Source organism: Cimex lectularius, unplaced genomic scaffold (assembly GCF_000648675.2).
Source record: "Cimex lectularius strain Harlan isolate CLEC.00 unplaced genomic scaffold, Clec_2.1 scaffold31, whole genome shotgun sequence".
Classification (NCBI taxonomy): Eukaryota; Metazoa; Arthropoda; class Insecta; order Hemiptera; family Cimicidae; genus Cimex; species Cimex lectularius.
Window position 1 is genome coordinate 954,122 of NW_019392645.1, and position 26,909 is coordinate 981,030.

At 34.8% G+C, this 26,909-nt stretch overlaps 2 protein-coding genes across 4 annotated transcripts; one reads left to right on the plus strand and one right to left on the minus strand.

The window, feature by feature from the left end:
- Positions 1 to 848: 848 nt before the first annotated feature.
- On the plus strand, positions 849 to 11,424 carry LOC106670499 (threonine--tRNA ligase, cytoplasmic). Of its 3 annotated transcripts, none has more exons than XM_024230415.1 (17): positions 849 to 1,016; positions 3,817 to 4,141; positions 5,928 to 6,038; positions 7,070 to 7,224; positions 7,293 to 7,408; positions 7,513 to 7,646; positions 7,713 to 7,826; positions 7,901 to 8,044; positions 8,108 to 8,254; positions 8,324 to 8,518; positions 8,585 to 8,655; positions 8,727 to 8,889; positions 8,979 to 9,116; positions 9,209 to 9,387; positions 9,448 to 9,622; positions 10,985 to 11,099; positions 11,178 to 11,343. In XM_024230415.1, exons 2-17 carry the CDS (start codon positions 3,878 to 3,880, stop codon positions 11,318 to 11,320), a joined length of 2,364 nt encoding a protein of 787 aa, XP_024086183.1. In that variant the 5' UTR covers positions 849 to 1,016; positions 3,817 to 3,877; the 3' UTR covers positions 11,321 to 11,343. The 3 variants fall into 3 exon arrangements, with proteins under 3 accessions (XP_024086183.1, XP_014256411.1, XP_014256412.1); XM_014400925.2 differs by having other exon boundaries at positions 850 to 1,016; positions 3,832 to 4,141; positions 11,178 to 11,424; XM_014400926.2 differs by lacking the exon at positions 3,817 to 4,141 and having other exon boundaries at positions 850 to 1,016.
- Positions 11,425 to 13,522: 2,098 nt separating this feature from the next.
- LOC106670504 (peroxisomal multifunctional enzyme type 2-like) lies at positions 13,523 to 26,603 on the minus strand. Its single transcript, XM_024230416.1, has 18 exons — positions 26,433 to 26,603; positions 22,305 to 22,369; positions 20,631 to 20,768; positions 19,059 to 19,211; positions 18,825 to 18,969; positions 18,562 to 18,689; positions 18,375 to 18,491; positions 18,173 to 18,303; positions 18,034 to 18,102; positions 17,871 to 17,928; positions 17,596 to 17,759; positions 16,572 to 16,695; positions 14,712 to 14,884; positions 14,480 to 14,656; positions 14,252 to 14,363; positions 14,003 to 14,194; positions 13,800 to 13,900; positions 13,523 to 13,739 (listed from the first exon to the last, which is right to left on the minus strand). The coding sequence occupies exons 2-18, from the start codon at positions 22,357 to 22,359 to the stop codon at positions 13,623 to 13,625; spliced, it is 2,154 nt and encodes a 717-aa protein (XP_024086184.1). The 5' UTR covers positions 22,360 to 22,369; positions 26,433 to 26,603; the 3' UTR covers positions 13,523 to 13,622.
- Positions 26,604 to 26,909: the final 306 nt, after the last annotated feature.

The window sequence follows — 26,909 nt, forward strand, 5'->3', positions numbered from 1 at the left end:
AGGCTCATTCTCAATTATCCCAAGGAATATCGAGTATTCTGGATAGCGTGAACGAAGTATTGTCTTCGATCGTAATTAATTAGCATAAACGGAGGAATTTATGCCCAATCACCCTGAGGAATATCGTTTAATCTGGGGTAGTGAGATTGAAGTATGCTATGCGAATGTCGAGTCTTAACCCCAATCACCCACGGGAATATCGTGTACTCTGAAATAATATGGAAATACTTTGTTAGCGTGAAACCTCAATCCAAATATGATAATCCAAAGAATATCATGTACTCTGAATTATTATTATGGTAATTTATTATTGTGAATTGAGGGGCTGATCCCTAAATATCCCAAGGAATGTTGAGTACTCTGGGATAGTGTGCATGAATTGTCGTGTGTGATTGTAATGTATTTAGGCGAATGGGGAGGCTTATTCTCAATTATCCCGACGAATATTAAATACTCTGGGGTCATGTGAACGAAGAATGATCTGTGAATGTAATTTATTAGCGTGAATGCAATACGTTAAAGAAAAGTGAGAGTCGGCTATATTTCTAAATGATCTGATCATGACTTGGCTGAAGAAACAGGAAAAGAAGAAGAAAGCAGGATTAAAGTATGGAAATGTTAAGTGGCGAAATAGCAGGCTGGCAGGGATGCATGGGGGGAGCATAAAGAAACGGCGAGTCGTTGCTTCATAGTTTACATGGAAGTATGTTCATTTTAATATATAAGATTGTCTTAATATCACTGTTAGAGAAATTTAAAATAAAAACGGGTTTTATTCGGAAATTTGTATTGCGTGACGTTACACTTTGTGACGACGCAACAAGGCGGCTACCGAGGCTGAAAGGAACCCGTTGTTGGGAGTTGGGACACCGATTCCATGTGGCTGCCACTTTTTTCCTGTTCCTCGACCTATCTGTTTTGGTCTTTTCCTTGTCCTTTCTGATCTGTGGAAAATTTCCTAATTCCGAAGGATGCTCAACGAGGAAAAAGGAGACTCCTGCGCCCAGCCTACACAGGTTAGATCATAGCCTCGGTTTTTTTAAAACTAGTTTTTTGGTGATTCTGCTTCAGACCATGTTAAAATAATCCAAATTTCTTGGTAAAAGTTGTAATTTTTTTTAATACATTTTATCTCGTCTATTTTGAACTCAGTAAACATTGTTGAACCTCAGTAACGATTTCAAGGGAGCAACACTGAAGAAATGGCATTTTGATTTTTAAAAAACTCCCAGCCGAATAAAGTTTGCAGTTTTTAACGGAAATGACTGTCGGTGGAAGTGATCCAACCACCAAGAACCAAAAAAAATAACTCCAAAAACTTTAATCTCAAATCATTTGCCATAAGGAGATTTACAACCGCAGTTTTCCGATACTTTCAATCGAACTGATAACATTTTCTCCACCCCTGACATACTACGAGCCAAAAAGTATCGTTTCTCTTTTATAATGCGCGTTTGGACTATACAAATGCCATAAAATATCTGTTAAAGATTTATATATAAGCCGGTGTATAATTGCATAAGGCTGCTCTCGCTGGAACTTGGATTTTTGATCGTCCACATTCGACCAATTTTCGTCTAGTTACCTGCAACTCGATCCCTGGAAGCTCGGATGTTCTATGTTCGATAGACGACCCAAGGCCTCAATTCGGCCAACTGCGAAACAACGTATTCATGCGAATTTCTGTGCGTGAAATGGTTCTTCATCCACTACTGCAGAATTTGTTAAGTTTGGTGGTTATATAAATTATAATAGAAGCGTTGAAGTTTACATGATCTTTCTCAATTAATTATACACAATTTTTTTCAAAATGAAAAATTTGTGTCAAGATCGAGATTCGAACCCACGACTTTTGGCTAAATATGCTGCTGCTCTACAACTTGACCTACCGTGACTTTGATCGCCCATGCCACAAACTTCCCATTTCGATTCCCCATTTATTCCAATTATATAATCTTACATTACTTATTACTTACTTATTACTCATTACCTAATAGTAGTCGGTTCCAGTGTTAGACCAGCACACGTGTAACATCTGGTAGATCTATAGTTACATTTAGTAAAAAAAAAGTCTGCCCCACCTTCAGCCACAATATCGTAAAAGTACAATATTATTTAATATGAATTTTTCAATAAAAAAAAATAAATTCAGAAACAACCAACTCTAAATGTCTATTAACGACTCTCAAAATCATTACAATTAATTTCAGATAATTATAGAATAGACTTTGTCCCTAAACTGATTTTTTTTTTGTATCCAAAAATATACACAAAAAATCTATTTCAACAAGTAGTATATGTACCGCCGAAGTGAGTACCCACACATGTGTGACTCATGGGTGCCTGTTGGTTGGCGCGAGTCGACCTAGGTGCCCAGCATGCCAAGTTGATAGACTCAGGTGTTGGAGGGGTGTCGCAGCTTGGCCCCGTATAGGGACCAAAATGGAATACCGCCGGATTATAGGAGAATGCTCAAGCATGGCAGCGAATTTAAGGAAAAACTTTTTAGGTTTCTAAGAGATATTGGGATTATGGGTAGTATATAGTGGGGTATTTATTTCATAGGTTAAAGTTTAGATTTAGTTAATGTTAGAATAGGAGTATGCTGGGCGGCGGTGCAGCATATTATTTCAAGGCTCCACTGCTGCTCCGCTAAGCTGGGTCGGGGCGGAATATCGAGTACCCTCCGACCCGGATTCTAGACAGAGGATATGCATGTGTGATTGGGTTTGTATATAGGTGTATGTTTGTATTTATTGTATGAGTGAGTGTAAGAATGACTTGTTTTAGGGAACGTAAGGGCGCCGAAATGACCTAAGAAGTCGATGGCGTCCGACTAGAGCCCAACCTCGGAGTTGCTCAGGCACCACGGTGGGTGACTACCCCTGATCTATCAGGGAGAGGCCAGAGGCCTCCTAGGAGGTCTCATAACTCTAATTTTCTAATTTCTAACAAGTAAGTGGGGTGCTGTTGATTTACTTTTCGCTAAAAAATAAGAAAACACTCAGCGTACGCACTTAAATACTTTTGTGTAGGGGAAGGTACGGTGCAATAAATCAGAGAGCAATAAATTCATAGAAATTTATTTTAACACTATTCCGTCTTAAGAAAAATACTAACAATCCAGACAGAACAGCCACAATTCCAACTCTGGGATGAGCTTGTTGACAAAAAATTTACCCAAATAAAGCTTGCCAATACCACCTTCCACATCTTCAGCGCCTTCCAGTATCTTCTTTCTGTACACCCCTTTAACAGTCGACTTTATCCAACAGGTCACAACTGCTGGTCCTTGCTGGTTTCTGCTATGGACCAAGTCCTGACGACTGGAATCCATTCCCCAAGTCGACTGGAAATAATTTTGCTTTCCAAATCATCCCCTTTTGTACCGGTTTCTGAACCAGAGTGGGGAAGTCCGATGGGTTTAAAATTGTTTTTAGTTTTGAATTCTACAATTATCTTTGTTTATATTTCTTGGCTGTTTATGTTTTGATGTCCTTACTTATACAAATATGTCGTATATTCTAGTTTAATATTTTCATATAAGCAATTAAATTTAAAGTTTAGTTTGGTCGTTTCCAATCATTTAGGTCTTACAGGCACAATTTCATCTTTCAAACAGACCAAAATGATCCAATACGGCCAAGCTGCAGATTCAGCGCCCTGCAGACTTATAAATGAATATCAATTATTTAAAAATGTTGTAGAGTCACCAAAAAAAATGTAATATGAATATGCCATCCCTTACCATTTCTGTCCTTTCCCAATTCTAAATTTGATATAGCTTTGTCCCTCTTATCACTGACTTTTAATTAGTCCTGGTATTTGCAGATTATTCTCGCCAATAGTTGCATGGAGTGATTGATAGTACTCAAACATGGTTACTGATGAATTCTTGAACAAGCTCGAGAGTTACTTAGCCGACCATAGTTACATAACTGGTTTTGAACCCACAAATCACGACATAATGATATATGAACTGTTGAAGTGCCCCTTAGCCAAATACGTCAATTTGACCCGCTGGCACAAACACATTGCAAGTTTTGGTGACGCCAAATTTTCGTTTGTCAGCGGTGATGGGTTACAGCCCTCCTTCAATTGTATCAATCAAGTGCAAGAATTCAAAAACGCTGAAAAGAAGGTAGAGAAATAAAATATTTTTAAGCACATTTTCAAGGCTTACTAAACCCACAAAATAATATTTTTTAACCTCAAGCTTTTTGTATTAGGTTTACTTGCGAATTTTAGCGGTTGAAAAAGTGACATCAACATTGATGCATTATTTTGAACATACCAAAAAACGAAAAATAACCTTTAAAATACGTCCTTTTAAAAAAAGGTAAATTAATTCATGTTAGGGATGGCTTAACATTAATGTACAACTAGACCAGGTCAGACCGCTTAACAATACTTTTTAAATTAACAATTAAAATTCCTTGAGCTGTGCTGGGATTTGAACCCATAACCACAAGTGTGGCAAATACAAGTCAGATACCCAACCACTAAGCCATAGCAGTCCCCACTTGTATTACTTTTTTAAAAATTATCTTCCCCTCTGTTAGCTGATCATGAATAAAAAATGCTACGTCCACTTATTTGTCACTTTGTAATGCATATAACATATACAACTTTGTAATGCAACAATTTGCTAATATAAACACAAGAGATGACCTCTTTTCACATCTGTAATCAGTCAATACTGATAAAAAGTCTGTTATTTACTAATAACTACAATAAATCATTGATAAAAAAATTAAATTATAATGCCCATTAGTAATTCTAAATATAGAAAAAATGTAAAAGGTTTAAAAATAAAGGGTTTAGTAGGTCTTTAGTTTAGATTTTTTTTTAAATCATGACTCATCCTGCATCACTTTGAGCATAATTTTTAACCATTTCTAATTGTTTCAAGAATAAGAATTTTAATAATTCACTTGTTTTAAGAACTAAGTAGTTGCTTCACTATTTAGTGCAAAGTTGAAATTTGAAATATAAAAAATAAATGTTAAAACACAGACCTTATTACTTGGAATTTAATTTTGCTCCTGATATTCTTAAAATGGGCTAAAATAGGCAAAAATTAGAGAGATATCCTATTTTAATATTTCAAATTTTGAAGAAGTTTTTGAATGAATATTACAAGGGAGAACATAAGCCATACCATTCTTTTTGCTTAAATTTAAGTTTCAGTTTTAAAATAAAAGTGTGTGTAAACTTAAGTTTTCATAGAAAAATTATGATACATGGTTAAGGAAAGTAATTACAAGAAAATCATGGATATGTAATCTAACCTGTTTCCAACTCTAACCCTAAATCTACCTAAACTAACCTAACTAACCCTAAACCTACTAAAACGAACCCTGACCATGCCTAAACTCACCCTACACCTACTTAAACTAACATAACCTAACCTAACCCATGCGCTCTCCCAGCTAACCCTATTCAGCCCAAAAACATATCCATATTTTACACATTTTAACTGGCTGAAAAATAGACTAAAGTACTATACACGTGTATATTTTTATATTCATAATTGTCAGTCCTTTTGATGTGTTCAATGATGATAGGTCAACAAAGGCATCATCTGGCCACTTCTAACTTAAAATATACTTCGAAATACCAAGTTTGATTTGTTGAATTACATAATGAAACATTTATAAAAATTATCAATCAAAAGTTTGCATACTTTCTAGAGTTGTAGTTTTGAGTAAGGCTTTTGGTGGAATAAATTATACTTTTATTAATTAGCGATTTGATTTAAAAAAATTAGTAATTTGACATACGAATTGATGTGTTTGCTAACATTTTCTGTTTTAATAACAAAATTTCAACAATATTTCATTTTTCATATTTTTATAAGATCCTTAATTGCATGTTTAGGTTTATTAATTGCACCTTTATTATTCTATTGTGTTCCGATTTGGCAGGTTCAAAATGAAAACGGCAGCGCAAAACAAAAGAAAGTCAAGAAAGAGAAAAAAGCTGTTGGTGATCAAGAAACATGTTCTGAACTCAATCCCTGGCCATCTTATATTCAGGTATGTCTTTCCACCACATATTTTCTAGTCAGGTCACGATCATTCCGCGTACTTGACCCCGGCTAGTGTTGGTTTTCTTAAATATGTATTACACTATTCGACTGGTCAATTCATATATATACTAATAAACACTTCTAAAGAAAAGGAAGTTCAAAGATTATATCGGTAAAGAAAGGAAAAAGTTAAAAATACGAGGAGTCCGCCTGTTGAGTGAAAGACAAGAAAAAGATGCTAATGGATCGAATCAGGAACGCTCATTCAATGTAGGAAAACGCTGCGACAATGAAGCCAGCATGGATTTAATAAAGAGGAAAATAAATACAATAGAAAAAATAATCCAATTAAATATTTTAAAAACATTGGCACGCAAATGGTCTAATTGAAATTTTTAGAAAATTGAATGAGGCAAAATAATTATTCAGAGGTTTAGAACATAGTGGAGAATATGTTCTTATCGTCAAATTCCACAAATTTATTATACCCAATACCAATAAATGCTGTATGACAGATTGAACCTCGTAAAGATGACAGCGGACTTCTCTTAATATCCCTCCAGTTAAAGGATAAATGGTTATCGTAGGTAAAACCTTTAAGGGAAGCAAAATTTTTCCCACTAGACTAGGCAGAAAAAAATAAACTCTAAATATGAGCAGAAATAAGTCAAATGAAAGATGTTAGCAGCATAGAAGATTTAATGAGAAGAAGAATGAGCACAAGGACTTTTATCATTTTATGCGATTTTTCCTGATTTCAAGAGAATTTGGATTATAATTTTTTTCTGATTATCTCAATTATTATTATAATTATTTTTCTGATGATAAATTAAACCATTTGTCTACTATTTAATACAGGGTGGCCAGAAATGGCTTTATTCTGCAAGAAAGCATGCAAATACAAATTATTTCAAGAGAATTTTAATTTTTTAACATGTAATCATGTATGATTAACTAAATAAACAATTTTGTCTACTTCTTTCTTATAGTAGTCAGTTTTATATACTAAGACATGAATTTAATGCTTTGTTTGATCAGGAGCGTATAAATTTGTGGGATGCAATGAAGGAAAAATATGTATCCGAATTGAAGTCCAAAGAAAAAAGGCCAATTGTGATATCGTTACCGGCCGGTGATCCCAAAGAGGGATTGTCGTGGCAAACGACACCTTACGATATTGCAAAGCAGATTAGGTAAGTGTGCTTAAAACATTTCTTAAAAATATTTAAATATATATACGTATATTGACACTTACTTTTAGCCAAGGATTAGCAGATGACGCAGTAATCGCTAAAGTTAACGGCGAACTCTGGGACATGGATCGCCCGCTAGTTACAAATTGTTCACTTGAATTTTTGAAGTTCAATGACCCCGAAGGTATTTTTAATCATTGTTAAGTTGTATTATAGTTTGCATTCTTCAGTCATATTGTTATTCTTCATTATATTTGTTAGAAATTAATGCTTTGCTTTAATTTCCAGCTCAAGCAGTATTTTGGCATTCATCTGCTCATATCTTAGGTGAAGCCATGGAAAGAATTTATGGCGGTTGTTTGTGCTATGGCCCTCCCATAGAAGGCGGTTTTTACTATGACATGTTTAGCCCAGAAAAACAGGTTATTCAAACAATTCTCTAGCTAACTATGTTCAATTTGTAATCCCCCCATTTTATTTGTGTTCAGGTATCGAATTTAGATTTTCCTGTCATTGAGAATTTAGTAAAAGGTATTGTCAAGGAAAAGCAACAATTTGAAAGATTAGAATTATCCAAGGAGGATTTGCTTGAAATGTTCAAGGTTGGTTGGAAATAATAAAACCACATATTTTTAAATATAGGTTCTTGGTAATACATACCTAATAAATGTTTTAGTACAACCAGTTTAAAGTCCGAATTTTGAAGGAAAAGGTCAAAACGGATTCCACAACAGTTTACCGTTGTGGACCGTTGATCGATTTGTGCCGAGGGCCTCATGTCCGACACACCGGATATGTGAAATCCTTCAAACTTACCAAGGTCTGTGATTTAATTAAATAAAAATCAAGAAGGATCATTATGGAAGATTATTTTTTATTTCAGAATTCAGCTACTTACTGGGAGGGCAAAGCAGATGCCGAATCGTTGCAGAGGGTTTACGGGATATCTTTCCCAGACAATAAAAAAATGAAGGAATGGCAAAAGTTCCAAGAAGAAGCTGCAAAGAGAGATCATCGGAAGTTAGGAAGAGTAAGTACTGCACGTCAGTTTTAAATAAATCTGTGGTGTAAAACTGAGACAGTGAGATTTTCGTTATAGGAACAGGAGCTGTTTTTCTTCCATGAGTTAAGCCCGGGTTCATGCTTCTTTCAGCCTAAAGGCGCTCGGATTTACAATACTTTAATCGAATTCATCAGATCTGAGTACAGGGAGAGGGGATTTCAAGAAGTTGTAACGCCAAATATTTATAATTCAAAATTGTGGCAAACTTCTGGACACTGGGCTCATTACGCCGTACGTGTGATATTTCTCAATTAATATATTCATCAAGCATATTTTAATGACCTGTTTAAATACTAGGAAAACATGTTTTCGTTTGAAGTTGAAAAAGAACAGTTTGCATTGAAACCGATGAACTGCCCAGGACATTGGTAATTATCTAACAAAAGAATTTTTCTTAACTAGTGTTTTGATTCTAAATTTACGGTGAATTAAATTTCAGCTTAATATTTGATCATAGAGTGAGGTCTTGGAGGGAGCTTCCCTTAAGACTGGCCGATTTTGGTGTACTACATAGAAATGAGCTGTCCGGTGCTTTGACCGGTCTTACAAGAGTAAGGAGGTTCCAACAAGACGACGCGCATATATTTTGCACAGTAGCGCAAGTAAGTGTTTCTTTCAAAATGACTGGTACAAAGAAAGAAAAAACTAAATAATAAATAATTATTGGTACTAATTAATTATTTCCCGACAGATTCATGAAGAAATCACCCAGGCGTTGAAATTCCTCCAACACGTCTACTCTGTTTTCGGATTTACATTTCAGCTTTGCCTATCTACTCGACCTGATAATTACCTAGGAGAAGTCGAAGTGTGGAATGAAGCTGAAAAGGTTTTATACATTAAAATATATATATATATATATATATATATTATATCGTACATTTCAAGTTGAAGAAAAATAATATTTTTTGTTTGTTTTAGCAATTAGCTGAAAGTTTAAATGAATTTGGACACCCTTGGAAGGAAAATCCTGGTGATGGTGCTTTTTACGGTCCTAAAATCGATATTACAATCCAAGATGCCCTGCGTAGATCCCACCAGTGCGCTACGATCCAGTTAGATTTTCAATTGCCTATTAGATTCGGCTTGAATTATGTCGCGTAAGTTTCCATCGCGTTTGATTAAATGTATAAGGAGATTGATTTGTTTCATTTTTGCAGTGAGAACGGAGAGAAAGTAAGACCTGTAATGATCCATAGAGCGATTCTCGGTTCTGTCGAAAGAATGATTGCGATTCTCACTGAATCTTTCGCTGGTAAATGGCCCTTTTGGTTATCTCCAAATCAAGTCATGGTCGTCCCTGTGGCTTCTGAATTTGATGACTATGCAATCGAAGTAAGCCAATGACTGTTCTAAAAAGTATTAACACATTGAATGCGAGAGCCCTTAAAGACTGTCAACCCATTGGGGCAGCAATTTTTTTCTCTAAATTATCATTTGCAGGTAGGTCTCCTATGAGATCTGCCGCCTCAGGGTATTATACAACTTGCACACTGCCTAATTCCCAATTTTTGTAAAACCCTTTTTTTTACTTTTTATTGGGGTGTCTGGTGGGCACAATTGTTAAGGCGTTGATGCAGCGCTCATCACTGTAAGGCTCAATGGTCCTACATTCAAACCCGACATACACCCCCCAAAAAAAAAAAAAAAAAAAAAAAAGTACCTGGGGGTTGATATAACCTCTGCTGATAATTTTGTTCTTCTGATTTTCTTTTATAATGCAGTGGAGACACAGACCAATTTTTCTGTCACCAGTGCGACACCCTGCCCACAAGAATATTCTTACTTTCTTACTTCACCCTTCAGCTCTTTTGCTGTAATTTATGCGATTTGTCATTTTCATTCCTCAGACGTTGAAGTTTCAAGTAGAAAAATGGCCGGTAAGAGGATGAAGGAGTCTAGTCAGGATGGTTAGGATACCCCTTAAACGCCAGAGACTATGAAGTCCAGCCGGAAGTTGTTTGTCTCCTGGAAGAGATGAAAGGCTTTTTATACTGTTTCAGCTACTTTCTTACTTCATCTTTCAACCGTTTTATCCAATTTGTCATTTTTATCTACCAGACGTTAAATGTACGAGTAGGAAAAGAGGATGGGAAATTATAAAAGGACCACTACTGGATTTTGACCGTAAAACATTGGGGTTTCGAGTTTATTGGTATTAGTAAAAAAAAGCATTACTGTGAGGAAAAAAAATCTAATTTTGCTCTATAATAAGTAAATTTTTTTATCGTACTGCTGTGAAATACATTTCTCTTGACAGTAAATTTTTTTTGTTCCTCAAAAATACTTTCATTTGAAGGAAAAAAGACTGAATTTGTAAATAGTCACATTATTTTTTTGCCACATATTCAGATTATATTTATTTTAATAATTAATATGCTTTAAAACGCATTTACAAATAAAATAAAATACAAATAACAATTAATTCATTTTTTCATAGTTCGCAGGCCAGCGTACTGAAATATGAGTGGGTACTCAATAGATATTGCTAGTATGCCTAACTTAAGCTTCCCCATATACAGACATTGTTCCATAACGTGTCCAACAAATTTAAAAACGGCCATTTTTTTAGAAAAAATTTAATAGAGCATCATTTATGAAACCTAAATAGATCTCAAAACTTTAAAAAATCCGTATTTTGAGCGTGTACATTTTTTTTTTTTTTTTGTAATATAGTATATAAATCTTTGGTTTTAGGTGAGCAAAATGTTACACAAGGCCGGATTTGTGTGCGATTATGATATTGATCGTGGGGACACGATGAATAAAAAGATTCGTAACGCTCAGTTGGCTCAGTACAATTTTATCCTTGGTAAGTTTTCTTATCTGACCTTTTGCAATACATATATATTTTAAATTTGTGTTCATTTGTATTTTTATTTTATTTCAGTCGTCGGTGAAAAGGAGAAAGTGAATAAAACTGCCAATGTTAGAACAAGAGATAATGTAGTTCATGGTGAATTGTTGCTGCCGGATTTGATCAAAAAATTGACTAAGCTGAAAGACTCCAGAAGTAACGAGAATACAATTTAAAATTTGTTCTCGATACTTTTATTTAATTTGGACGGAAGCTCTGGTGATTTCTTATTTATGAATTGTATGAAAGTTTCCACTAATACATTTTTTTGTTAGTGTCTCATGCTTTAAATAATTTTTATCAGTGAAGACATTGAAATCCTAAGACCCTTATTGTCAATTTTAAAATTATTAATTGATATAATTATGGAAAAAGTACCTTTGAAAGATTTACAAAATGGTGAGTAGTAAAAGTGTGAGATTGTAATGAGAGAAAAAGTCAATATGGAATATTAACCCAACTGAACATTTGAACCACACACTTCTTGGTGTACAAAGCAAAACCTTTTTGTAACGAATGGAATCAAAGTTAATGTTAAAGGAGTCGGCCTCTTTACGACCTCGTGTACTACGACTAATATTGGTCTGTTGTGATATCTATATCATTGTATAGAACTTAAGGCTTGTCATCAAATCTCCAGTGTTAATCTTTCAGGCCTTGACTTTTCCTCTTTCAGGCCTTGACTTTTCCTCTTTCAGGAGTAGGAATCTCAGCGAATTTGCCCTTATGCAAAACAAGAGATGATAAAAAAAACTAAGTTGCCTGGGATATTGCCAGTACCTTTTAATGAGTTCCACGAATAGGCCTTCACACCAATTGCCTCCTGAGTTTGCTACAAGTGAGCAGTTATACTGTTTTTCTAGTCCGACCACCTAGTTTAGTAATTTTCCTGTTAGTTTCTTCTATAGAACTTTGATGAACTTTTTCACTTCTGTGCTATATTTCCATTGTACTAGAAAGGTATCCTGATCGAACTTAACCAATTTATCAGTCTCCTATGCCCAGTATGGTCTAGCTCTCAAACAAGGGTGATTATATTGTTTTTTTCCAATGTCTGATAGGGTTGATGCAATCCCAAACAGCTCTGGGCTTTAGTACCACCTGTTTGTCCAAGTGTTGGTTATTCTTTTATTGATAATGCCAATTTTCATTTGAAATTGATCAAAACTGATTTTTGGCATAATTTCATTTACAGACATCCCCAGAGCCTGAAAATCTCCTACTTGGCAAATAGGATATTGGAGCCAGGGAACACAATCAAGTTCTAAAGGAACAACATCCTGCATTCCTCATCTTGCTTCTTTAGATGACCCAATCTTTCAAAGAATGGCCCACTTCCTTGAAGGAAATTTATACTGTTTTATATGTTTCATGGAAAAACATTGAATTATGAAGCCAACTTAACCTAGCCTATGCGCTCTTACCTACATTAAGGCATGTTATGTACAAGATACAAGTTTTTAGAGAAGAGACTTTGGCAAATAGAAAAAAAAATATTTCAACAACACTCAACCCACACAATTTTTGGCTGCATTTCTGGCTCCACTTGACAAAAAAACCATTAAATTGTGAATATGTAACCTAACCCCATTTTACTTAACCTACCCTAGTCTTACTTAATGTAACCTATCCCTAACCCAACCTACGAGCACCTATGGAGATGCTATGAAACCTAACCTCATCTTTCCTAACCTAGTCTAACTCTAATCCAACCTATGCGCACCTACCTGCAAACGTTATGTACAAGTTTTTTAGAGAAGGGACTGGTCAATAGGAAAAAATGTTTCTTTCAACAAGACAACACTCAACCCACATAACTCAGGGCTCAATTTTTTTGCTCCACTTACAGAAAATCATTAAATCCTGGATAAGTAACCTAACCCTACTTTACCTAATCTGACCTAGCTTTAACTTACCTACCTAACGTTCCACTCTAACCTTCTGTCTCACCCGAACACTTCTGTTCAAGACGCAGTGAACGTTTTTTTTCCACTTGTGTTGTCTTAATGTCCAACTAAATACTGTGTGTTGCAGACAAGGGGGTCATACTGCATTATAATAGATTTTCATACTATAATCTATTTAAACCAAAACCATGGGCTTTGCCGGGATTCACACCCAGAACCTCTAATGAGGCAAACATGAGTCGCTCATGACTCAGCTACTAAAATAATAAAATACTCAGCTCTAAAATAAAATAAAAAATTCATTTCATGGGAGACAACACAATATTATTGAAAAAAGAAACATGCTTCAATTTATTATTGTTTGTACTTTTTGCACTGTAGCAAGCTTAAAGTAGTTGAGAGTTGTTCTCAACTAGGCCGATGAGTAACATTGTAAAAAAAGTAGAAGAAAGAAGAAAAGTAGAAAAAAAGTTCTAAACAATTGATAAACATTTTATTCAATAAAAAATAACCCAACCATTAAAAAAGTAAAAATTATACATTGTCAATATCACAGTAAATTATATACATCCTACAGTTTAGAAGATAAGATCATAAGATCTTTAAGTTTCTGTGCGAGCATTATGTTGCCCTTAATCTTGAGCATTCCTTTCATAAAGGCTGTCTGTGGGTTCAATTGACCGAGTGCCTAAAACAGGAATTTTTAAAATTTACACGTTTCTAAAACAAAATTGTATGCTGATCTTACCATTTTAACCATAATATTATCTTCTAAAATCAATGTAGTGTTTGCATTTACCCCTGGCTCAGGAAGTCCCTTGTATACCTTGCCCGATATCAAATCGACAGCTAAAAAATTGAAATGAAGCATTATTGTTAGCAAACCAGAAAAACTGCCTGTGTAAAATTTTAACTTTTTAAAGTTTATTTTAAAAATGTAAAAGGACTAACTCCAAATTGCAGCTTCTTCTCCCTGGGATAGAATCTTGTAAAGAAACACTCCATTTATTTTCTTACACACTTCATTATGCCCTTTGACTAGTTCTCCGATTTTTTGAAACACAACATTGCTCTCTAACGAAGAATCGTTGATGTCAGAACGAGGAGCAGCTTCGAGAACTTGATGTAAATCAACGTAAGCACCTGAAACAAAAAAAATGGTTTAGTTCATTTCCAATATTATACATTTGAAACACTCACCAGAAATTACTGTAGCATTTGAAGAGATAGACTGGAAATGTATGCGGTTACCTTCTTTCCACATTTCAGTTCTCAAAACCTCCCCTGGGTATGTAGGCTTAGCAAACCTCACCTGTAAGTAATTAAGTGGACTTAATTTTAAAGTAAAAAGGTTAGAATAGACATCCTTCTACCTGGTTGAAAAAAAAAAAAAATGAGAAAAGGTTTTACGGTATTAAATGAACTAACCTTAATGGCTTTAAAACAACTTGGATCTCCTTCTGCAAAAGTGTTGAGCACATGTCTCGCCGAGAAGCCCAATGAGCACAACCCATGCAAAATCGGTTTTTCATAGCCTGCAATTGAAGCGAACGAGGGGTCGATGTGTAGCGGATTCGAGTCACCAGACAATCTATACATCACTGCCTACAAATAGAAATTTGTTAAACACTAATCTTCCATTGTAGTAATAAAATCAAACCTGGTTTTCGCCAATCTTCTCTTCGACAATGTGATCTGGCTTTCTAGATGGTGGGGCTTGAGTTTGAACGCATTTCGTCGATTCCTTTAATCCACCAAATCCTCCAGCGTTCACGACAACGACTGTCATTTCTCCATAGCAGATTTTATCATTGTTTTCATCAAAAGTTTCCACTACAATTAATGTTGTATGATTAATCAATCATTATAAGGGATAATTTGATAACACTGTCGGATACGATGACAAATATCATTTGAAGCCATAACCTTTTCCAAAGAAACTTGAAAAAAGTGCCTAGGTATAACCATGGGTCAGAGATTATGCAGCAAAACCAGAACAAACCCAAAAATCTCCTTGTATACAATGGTTTGACCTCTCAACACTAGTTTGGTGGCCAAAAGCACTACATACGGAGACTCAAAACAAATCACAAAATCTGCAAAGGTTAGCAAGTCTTAACATAACAGGGGCGATGCTTACATGTGTAGAGAATTAAAATAAATGAGGTAGCGCTGTAGCAAGTGCCTGACAAAATGAAAGAAAAAGAAAGAAGAAAAAAATAGATACTTCCAATTGGTAATAGATAACAGAAACTTTGGAAGAAAGGCCCAAGTTTCAAGAAGGCCCTGATACGGTTTGAAGAATTGAAGATGGAATTGGGAGTAGGTGTAGGGATAAAAGGGCTGAATTATAGCCTAGCAAAACCCCTTGGACTAATCCCAACAATTTTCCAAGCTGAGGTCCATATCCAACTTTTTAAAAGAAGTTAAATCTAAAAGACCCACTATAAATAAAAGATGAAACCTTAACATTCGCCAAATAAACACATACCTAGGTATAACTCTCGACCAACAGCCCACAAGTTGATAAAGAAGAGAAATGTGCATGGATTTACATACTTTCAGATAGTTAGGCAGCTATAAAGGCACTAAATGTGGTTTTTTAGTTTCAAACTACTTTGGAAATGCCTAAATTGCTTAATGACCAAAATGGGTTCTGGGATATTAATGTATAGAAGGAAATGAACAGGCTGATCAACTCACCAAAGAATGAGCAGCCATGGAACCACAACTAGGCTCACCATGGAATGTACAAAAATGTTGGCCCTGAAAAAACGGCTTGAAAAATAAAAACTCAAGCACTGGACAAAAAGCACCGGGTATGAGGCAAGCTAACAGATTCATAAATCTCTCAAAAGGGAAGGTGAAGGAAATTTTATCTCTCAGCCCGCATGATTTGAAGAAAATCACAGGAAAATGTGTGAAGAGGCATTTAAGGAAAAAAATTTTGGGAGAAAAGTGCACTTTCTACGGTATGGTCTTAATTGGACAGGTATTGTGATACAACCTTTTTTTTTTTTGTATTTTTGGGAAAACCTCCAGCCTAAATTTGTCCTGTCTAGTTTCTCATGGGTCAAAAAGTTTTGATCTAACAATAAGACTCCAAAATAGCAGGACTACGAATAGAAGCTTAAATATTTCAAATGGCGAGATTCTCAAATATACACGTTTTTATGAAAGGTTTTTTTTACGCTGAATTCAACAGTGCAGACTGTTTTCAATTTGGAGCAACCATTCACAACTTATTCACACACAAAAAATATTTCCAAGTATTGTTTTTTGGAAAAAAAAAAATCTCCAACTTCTTCAACCAAAAACCAATTTATTTATAAGTTGAATTGATGTAAATGAATTGCTCATGATACTGAAAGAAAATCTTTGCAATGGTTTCTAACACAACTCTGGATGTTGCTCATTAAATCATCATTTCATCTGGTGCAAATTTTGACCCAAAATACAGATTTCAATGAATAAGAGAAAAAATAATAAAAACTAATTGAAATGATAGTTTAATACATACCGCCGACTACAAAAACAGCATTTTTCCCTTTATCAAGAACTTCAATTAACTTGCACTTGCTCTTGGTAACACCTGTAGTCGGTAATGGTTTAAAAAGTTCCAAATACTGCTCACCATGCAAAATCTAAAGAAAAATAATAATATTAAAAGGGTGAAGATAGAAAAAATGAACAAATGGATTCCAGCTTTGCTTTCTAGTAATATTGACATTTTCATTTACTCAACTGAATCATTATGCAAACAAACATGCTCTTGTCTTAAAGTTCAGTACGTATGTTTTGTTTGCCTTTCTTTTCATGAAAATTATGTAAAGGTAAGAAAATCTTAACATTGCAACATTATCTGAAAATAGTACATTTTCATACAAAAAACTCAGGCATGTCATTGTACTAGGTTTTATAGAGATTTTTGCGAATAGGACGAAATTTTTGTTTCAACGAGACATCTCTCAACCCACACAATTTTCTCCACAAAAATTTATTTCTATTTGCCAGTCTTTTTAAAACCTTGTAGGTACATACGGTAAAGTACTTATGCTTTTATATAGGAAGGCGAGCATATGTTGGGTTGGGGAAGAGTTAGGTTAAGGTAATTAGGTAGGATTAGGTTACATATCCATGCTTAAATGATTTTTTGTAACATGGAGCAAAAAATTCAGCCAAGAATTGTGTGGGTTGAGTGTTGTTAAAAAAAAAAATATTTTCCTATTCACCAAAGTCTCTTCTCTAAAACCTTGTATATAACATGCCTTAGGTTAGGTTTAGGTAAAGTAAGGTAAGGGTACGGTTAGGTAGGGTAGATTTAGGTAAGATAGGATAGGGTTAGTGGTGGGTTAGGTTAGCCTGACCAACGCCTAGTAATGACTACTAAAAGATTAAATGAATGGAACTGTGAGGAAATTGATCAATCAAGATTAGTGAGTAGTTGAATCACTGGAGATAGATTCCAAAAGAGAAAATCCCAAGAAGAATTCCCATTCAAGTACATTTTTATGAAAATTGGTATTTGAATTTTTTTAAATTACCTGACTTAAATCGTAACTTCTGCCAGGGATTGCATTCGATGTCAGTGGTGATGTCATCACTGCGAGTTGTCCTGGAATAATGGCCATTGTTGGAAACGCGGAAAACTTCTCATCATTTTCATAGAGGAACTTGACCTCATTTGGGTTTGTGATACTTGCACCAACTAGAAACATAAAAGAACCAAGTCAAAATTGAACCTGACATTATATAGACTCAAATATTTCCTTCCAAATAAAGAACTAGACTTATGAGGAAGTATAACTTAAACACATACTTCCTAATGCGAAAACAATGCAATCTTTGTGGTTTAAATGGAGACAGTACTCTTCTTCCTGAAATTACAAAGTGCAATACATTCAACATAGAAATTATTGTGATATTAAATCTTTTTTTTTTAAACTATCTTTAGAAAAAGAGCTTAATAGGGGTATGCATACATGTTTTGGTTCTAAAACATCTCCGCTTTTCATTCTTTCCATTTGTGTCATAAGACCACCTGTTGCTTCCTAGAAAAAAAAGAAAAAATCAGGGAACTATTGAATTCCATAAATAACAATGCTCAATAAACAGGTTTACCTCTATTGAACCAAGAGTTTCTGTTGTGGTCAAATCAGTAACTTGTTCCCAATTTGCCTGAACCTCTTCTGGAGTGACAACGTCTTCCATGCTTTTTCTTAAAATTGCTCCCGGTCCTCGAACCAAAGAATCTAGTACAAAGAATTACAGTTGCATATAAGAAAATAGCAAATCAAAGTATAACAAATATATGACTGCTTACATTTTGTTGCCCAACCGGCAGCAGATTCAATCACGGAGCCGTTTTCGGAACAATCTTCATGACATAACCATACGACAACAGGAGCAATCAACTCTGGTTTTAATTCTTTAAAGAATTCTAAAATCAGGAGAAATTTGTTAAAATAGTCATGGTAATAAAATAAAGTGTAATATATTAGATAAATTACCTGGGGGTAAAATGTCTTCTGTAAGCCTAGAGGCGGCAGTTGGTACAATCACATTGCAATTAATGTTGTTCTTTCTCCCTTCAATTGCCAATGTTTTACATAATCCAACAACGCCCATTTTTGCAGCACTAAAAATGGAGAGAAAGTTCATACTTTAATTGCTTAAAAAATTAAAAGTAAACTAAGATAACAAGAACAAAAAAATTCGAGACATCCTTAGGTGCTTGCGTAATTTCAATAAGTATCACATATTATATTTCTACCTGTAATTAGCTTGACCAAAATTTCCATAAAGACCAGAGTTGGAAGCTGTAACAATGACTCGGCCGTAGTTTTGCTTTCTGAAATGAGGCCATGCTGCTTGAGTCGTTTTGAACGTTCCTTTAAGGTGAACATCATGAATCAAATCTAAAAATAAAAATGATTTAAATAAAACATAAATAAGCAGAACAAAAATGGGATAAAGTTGAAAGTCGAGCAATTAAAATATTAATTACCCCAATCTGCATTGCTGATTCTTGCAAAAGATTTATCTCTCAAAATTCCAGCGTTGTTTACGACAACATCGATCCTTCCAAAATTTTCTAAGGCCGTTTGTACTATCTTATCACCATCAACAACACTATTGTAATCTCCAACAGCTTTGCCACCTTTCCATACAAACATTATTAAATTAGGTTACAGTTTGATGTAAAATTTAAATCTACTTTTTCCATTATTATATCTGCGATGGTGTAGGGTGGGATTTTTCAGCCAGATAAAAAGATGTTTTCTCACTTTTTCATTATTTTGGCTTTTCTCCTTTTTCAAAGTGTCCAGAACAAGATGTGCTCACAATTTTTAAAAATAAAATGTAAAAACTGGGCCAACTTCCTCCAGCATAAACACTCAGAAAGATTATAATTTTTTACACATGATATATTCACCTGTAATCTTTCCAAGGGTTTATGCCACAGGAAGTTGGTCCAGTTTTTAAATTTTATTTTAGCAAATTTTGTGAACACCTTTTTCCAGACACTTTGGAAAAGGAACGGTTCTGAAACTTGGTATACAAAAAATGAAAAAATGGGGGTTCAGTGGCCGCAACGGTTTAGGCATTGACATGGCACGGACCGCTGTAAAGTAAAAGTCCCAGGTTCAAATCCAGCAGCCCTGCATTAGAACCTGGCATACTTATAAATGGGCTATGGACTTTTTTTCAAAATCATCAAAACTCCAAAAGTTCATATAACCTCATAGTTGAAATACCCTCATTTAAAAAAATAAAATAAAATAAAAAGTGGGAAAATATCAAAATAAATATAATACGTGGAAGTACAGTCATCCACTACTTTTTTTTTATTTCCATCAGGATGGCAGGTGTTTTTGAGAAGAAAAAACATTACTAAGTGTGTTGGGTTTAAACAAAGGGCTGATGGATTTGAGCCCAGGACCTTTTCCTTACCTTTACCTTTGATGACCTCAGGTCTAGGACCGTTGTCCCCTCTAGAGACATTATTACATGATTTTTTGTTTGTGAGTTTTGCTTTCTTCAACAGTTGGATTGAATTTAAATACTTTAAATACTTTTTTTTGCCTTGATTTAATTACTTTTAGAACAATGGCTTTACCAACTCTTCAAAAAATTAATAACAATCTTACAATTAATTAAGGTTTCAGTTGAGATAAAAAAGTCAATGGCACGAGCAGGATTCAAACCCACGATCTTCAGCTAGATACGCCGCTGCTCTACCACTTGAGCTATCGTGACCTCGATCCACTCGGACACTAACTTCCCATCTCAACCACACCTTTTTTTTTTAATTTTTCCTCCTTTTTGCCATTTTTCAAATGTTGTGTAATCAATTTGATTCTCGGTGACAAATGAAATGGCCACGGAGAGCTTTAGTGAAGGTATACTTCGAAGATCGTGGGTTTGAATCCCGCTCGTGCCATTGACTTTTTTATATGCCATTGTCTTCAGAGGTGAAATGCTAAAACACATCTGACATACCAAATAATTGTGGAAAGGCAAAAGATAAAAAAAAATGGCAAATACAAATTGGAAAAAGCATATATACATTCCTTACCCATTTTTTTTATTTCTTCAACTACAGCATCAGCTGCTTTCGAACTGCTACCATCTCCGGATCTGGTGCTACCTAGGTCATTCACAACTACAGAAGCACCCCGTGATCCAAATAACAGTGCATAAGCACGTCCTAGACCTGGAAATATTTTTTATTTATAAAATCCATTGAATAATCTAAACTAATTTGAACAAGTTATTTTATTTTTATTAAAAATTTCTACAAATCTTGCTCAGTATAATAAAATACTTAATATAAAGGCACCACATCAGTATGCTTTTAGCTCCAAGCTAGTCTGGGTCTAAATTGCCTAATGGCCATAGGAGGCACAAGAAGTTTCAGGACATGAAGTATAAAAAGGCAATGAACAGGCTGTCCAACTAGCCAAAGAAGGGGCAGCCCTCTCACTCACCCAAGGAGAGTCAGAAAAATGGTGAAAAAGAAAAACTAAAGCACTGGACAAATACATTAGGTATGAGGCAAGTTAAGATTTATAGACCTTTCAAATAGGAAAGTAAAGGTTCTTGATTTGAGTAAAATACCAGCCAACTAAAAATGTGCAAATCGGAGATATGCCGATTCTGTCATGTCTGAAGGATTAGTGTGGTTACATTTTTTTTTTTTTTTTTTTAAACAATGGATACCAGGGACTGGAGGAGTTCCCCCCTGAGCTGTACAGCTTATTTTACTTTATCCCTGGCTCCATATTTTATTTTATTTGGGGGGGGGCTCGCAACACAAATGTGAACTTGAGCCCTCATTGTGCCGGTGTTCTTCCATCGAAGAAACTCATTTTTGAAGGGGGTAGGGACCAAATTCATGGTAGCTGAGATCCTATCCCGCCCCTTCCATTGATGAGTGCCATGTCAATTTCTTTCAATTGCGACCACCGGTCCCCTTAGGCGTCAGAAAAAGTCCAGAGGCGATGGTCGGGAAGGAACCCACGACCGCGGGATCTACTACCGCAGCCCCTCGTGGTTACATTACAGCCAGTTTAGTAAGCAAATTCTCACACCAAAGAAATGTGCAAAAAGGCTCTGAATAAAGTCCTTAGTTTTGTTTTGGGAAAAATTTCTACAAATCTTCCTTGGTAGAATAAAATACACAAAACATTCTATCGCGACAAATCATAACTTTATCTTTAAACCCATTTTTTTATCCCATGAATCATCAAATGAACCGAAACGCTATTCATAAGTCATGGGAAGTTAAATAACAATGAATAATGTGAGGTCGGGAACACCAAGTTCAAAGAGAAGTAATTGTCTTTTTAAACGATTGTGTCACTGTCAGCATAATCAACAAAACTAGATAAGAAAAAACTTAAACGGCAAATGAAAACAATATTACCATAAAAAGTCTCTCTTGATAGTCTGAATCTTACAATTATATTTTTTTACAGTGTATTGTATTGCAATGAATAAATTAATATATTTTTAACTACTAAATTGAAGGTTTTCAGTCTGTGGATTTAGACAAATTAACGTTTTGTTTTCATTTTATAATTTTTTTTCTCCATAGCTGAAACAGGACGAATCTACAATGAAATTTGAAGAAAGGACTGAGTTGGTCTTATCACTGATTTTAAATATAAAACTACAACATTGAAGGCTGGTATCAATTATATCAAGATAATTTTAATTAAACTTAAGATTGTTACAAAAATGTTCATACCTGCCCCAGCTCCTGTGACAATGACCACTTTTCCATCGAACCTGAGCTTTTCCATCTTACTCTATCTGAAAATACATTATAAAATATAATAATGACAAGAGAAACAAACAACTGATTAATCTGGCAGTCTGCAAGAACCACCAAGAATAACCCACCACCGTCTGGGGTCAGACCTCTTGATAACAGTTCTCACTTCAGCCTACAATGCATGCAGTTTTTAAAACTTCTCACACGAATCATTCAATCATAACTACATTATTTTTTATTTACATACCATTCACTTAATTAGGGTGGTGGATTACTTGAATACCATTGGCCCTACTACACTACACATTCACTCTAATAAATACATTCACTCTCAATATATACAAAACACAATAAAACAGCCGTATTTCCTCCAAAAATCAGAACAGGAGACCAAATACTCTCTGCTATGCTCAATCACAATATCGGGTGACATTATTACACGCTCTCTATTTGGAGCCAAGGAATGACTGGAGTTAGGTGGGACAACGAGCAACATTTCTCTATATGCCAGATAGATATGCAGGCTTTGACCCAAAAGAAAGTGTCTATGTGTCAACCAAGCATGGCCTATTCTTAATCGGTTGAGGATGTTCCCCAGATTAAAGATCCTCTGTGGGCCAATCTATCGACAGTGCTCTTGATACATGAGAGCCAATCCTACCCAAAACAACCAATAATTAGTTTTATTGCACATAATCATTAAACTTATTTATTATGGAATTTTTAATGAAGAAAATAAAATTAAATTTGACGGGAATTTGTAAAACATTGTGGAGTATTTTCTTTGTACAAGCACACCACTAAAGATGGTGAAAAAAATTAAACACAAAAAACAGGCCCAAATGACGAGGAAAAGCTGACAAAAATGAACACAAATGACCAAGTAAAGTAAAAAGAAAGGGAATTCCTGTCGTACAGGAGGGCTGAACGTACAACCACCCATTGGGTGTTGCGGACAAAGGGTCAAATCATTTTATAATACTTCTTTCATACTACTCTCAACCCAGAACCGCTAGCACGGCAAATACAAGTCAGACGCCCCAACTCTCCCTCACAAATTACCAACATGTTCAGACAATGACAAGACCAAGAAAATTCCTTGCAGGCCTACTTGCTTAATGTACTCTTCACAGTTGTGGTACTTGCACAAAAATAATAAATCCACTCATACAGATGCTTCCATAAACCCTTGTACCTGGTCCCAACATTTTTCATTCCAAACCCTTCCCAACAATCCTCCAAGAAGCCAAAAGCGCCAATGGCTTCATGATTTCCTCCCTAGAGAAGAAAGTGTGTTAGGAGAGTAATTAATGAATTACTTCTCAACTGTTATAATACTTTTATAAAACATAACACTTCTTTAGTTGTTAGTAGTAGATGATCTGAACCTAGGATACCATACCATAGGTTACACAGATGACCTGGTAACAATCATAAAAGGGAACTTCAATAACAAATCTGTCAAATCAAATGCAAAATGCCCTGAATATTGTATAACAATAGGGGGCAAATTACACCCTAGCGAAACTCCTTGAACTAATCACAACAATTTTCCATGCTGAAGTCTATATGGCTGTGCAGAGGAGTTGAAATAAGAAAGGTGCAGAGATTTACACTCGGGCAGTCAGACAGCTATAAAGGCACTAAATGTGCTCTTAGCGCTAAACTAGTCTGGGAATGCCTAAATTGCCTAATGGCTCTAGGAAAACACAAGTTTACTTTAAAGTGGATTCCTGAGCGTGAAGGAAACGAACAGACTGACTAACTAGCCAATTCGCAAGGGTTTTTCATGAGTTATCTTTACAAATGAGGTGAGAATTGCCTCAAATTTTCAGATAGGAGTAAATTCATATGAAGACACTCAGGAGAAAGGTACCCATGCTGTAGGGTTCCTCAGGGCCAATTCCACGTGGGTCATTGATATACTGGGGTGGCATTTCCTTAGACGCCCTCACCGAACTGGTTGTTGTGCGAGGGAGATCTCTAACTTTACAGGGGTACTTGCAAGACATAATCGAAATACATATAGTGCCATTTGTCTCCCACATCAGTGAGAGATTCTTCCTAATGCAGGATAATGCCAGGCCCCGTAGTATTGTGGACGACTACCCGAATGAGTTTGGAATTGAATGTTTCGTATGGCCAGCTTGACGTCCAGATTTGAACCGAATTGAACACATTTGGGAACAACTTAACCGACTACTCTGAGCATGAATCCCAGGTCCTAAACTCCCTAGAAGAGTTGGAAATTGCTGTTCTAGACGAATGGGAAAAAAATTCAGGATTTTACCAGAAATATTTTGCAAGGAATGCAAAGGGGTTTAAATAGACATGATTCATTTCAGTGGTGGAAATAATCAGTACGAAAGGGGGCAAAAAAGTTTTATTTATTTTTATTTGCTTTTGAATTTTCTGTTTTTTGTTCTTTACTCAATTATTTTTTTAGAATTAGGTAATACGAATTCTCAAGTATTTTGTAAATAAAAATTTCTATTCTGTTTCATCGGTGCCTATGACTTTATTGGATGTCAGCCAACATCCCAAGGGAAGATATAAGTGTGACAGGGATAAGTGTCAACTTTAAGGGTACAGGAATTCTGAATAAAATGGTGTTTTTTGTTGTTCATTACTCAACAATTGTTTTTTAGAATTAAATAAAAAACATTTTCTTTTTAAAAATCTAATTTCTATAACCAAACTTATTTTTGGTATACAAAATATGAATAAACCTAAATATATTAAAATGTAAAGGTGGTGCGCTTTATCTACCTTTATCTATCAGTGTATTTGTCCCCTAACACAAAAATAACGAAATGAAATTAATAATGTATTTTGTAAATAAAAATTTCTGTTCAGTTTCATCGTTGCCCATGACTTTATTGAATGTCAGCCAACGTCCCAAAGGAAACGGATAAGTGTCGACTCTATGGGTACAGGAATTCTGAATAAAAAATTTTTTTTTCACGATTCATGCACAGACTAGTCGGTTAATTTGGTCCCAAATGTGTTCAATTCGGTTCAAATCTGGACGTCAAGCTGGCCTTACCAATATATTTTTTTTCTGGCTCTTTACTCAATAATTGTTGTTATTAGAAGTAGGTAAAAACATTTTTTTTTAAAATATCTAATACAAAAATAATGTCATGAAATTAATAATAATGTAATTAGCTGGAGGTAAGTTCTGTTAGACAGAAACTCTACTAAAACACTATATTAGTGGACAAATACACTGATAGATAAAGTTAATGCACCACCCTTAAATTTGAATATATACGTTTGTTGTTTATATTTGTTGGTTTATTCACATTTTACATACCAAAAATACATTAAATATATTTTGTAAATAAAAATTTCTATTCTATTTCATCGTTGCCCATGATTTTATTGAATGTCAGCCAACGCTCCAAAGGAAACGGATAAATGTCGACCCCATGGGTACAGTAATTCTGAATAAAATGCTTCTTTTGTTCTTTACTCAATTTTTTTTAGAATTAAATAAAAAAACAACTTCTTTTTAAATATCTAATTTTTACAACTACACTTATTTTTGGTATGTAAAATGTGAATAAACCAACAAATATAAACAACAAACAAATATATTCAAATTTAAGGGTGGTGCATTAACTTTATCTATCAGTGTATTTGTCCACTAATATAAAAATAATGTCATGAAATTAATAATAACTTAAACAGCTGGAGGCAAATAATGTTAGACTGTACTAAACCAGTGAATTTAATGTATTTTGTAAATAAAAATTTCTGTTCAGTTTCATCGTTGCCCATGACTTTATCGAATGTAAGCCAACTCCCCAAAGGAGACGGATAAGTGTCGACTCCATGGGTTCAAGAATTCTGAATAAAAATGCTAAATAGTATTATTTGTAAATCCATGTAGTCAGAACTAGTGTGAAATAGCTGCTGTTTGACATGTAAAAGCATGAAACATAAATAGGCATTAATAAACTTTCTAAAAAAACCTACAAGTCAGAGGTAAAACTGCAAGGTATAAATTTAAAAAAAAAAAAACATAAAACGTAAAAAGTGAAAAGGAGAAAGTAAATTATAGTAGGAATAAAAACAATAAAACGCTCATTGGTTTACCTGTCAGTTGAACAGCGCGAAGGGAAATGAAAACACCGTCGCAGTGAGGGAATGACGACGCAGTCTGTTCAAAGTCAAACGAACAACTTGCCTTCGTGATAAAGGTAATTAATTAATTATTTTATTTATGAGACTCCAAGCCAAATATCGCCAGTCAAAACATCGATTGTGATTGCAACACATCAAATAATCTGTGCAATCGGTATCAATTGTGATAGGCGATCAGAGAAAGTCGACCTCGGGCGATATTCGATTATCGAATTTAAAAAAAGCACCGTCACCGCTTTAAATGAGCTTTGTCGGAAGAAAAAAAATCATAAGAAATTAAATCTATTAAGGAAATAGACACATCACGATTGATTAGAAAATGTATACATGGAGTATACACTGATGGGACAAAATTAACTCACCATTCTTTAATTTTAATGTATTTTCATATTTAAATTCATAATTAAAAAAAGTATTTTATTCAGAATT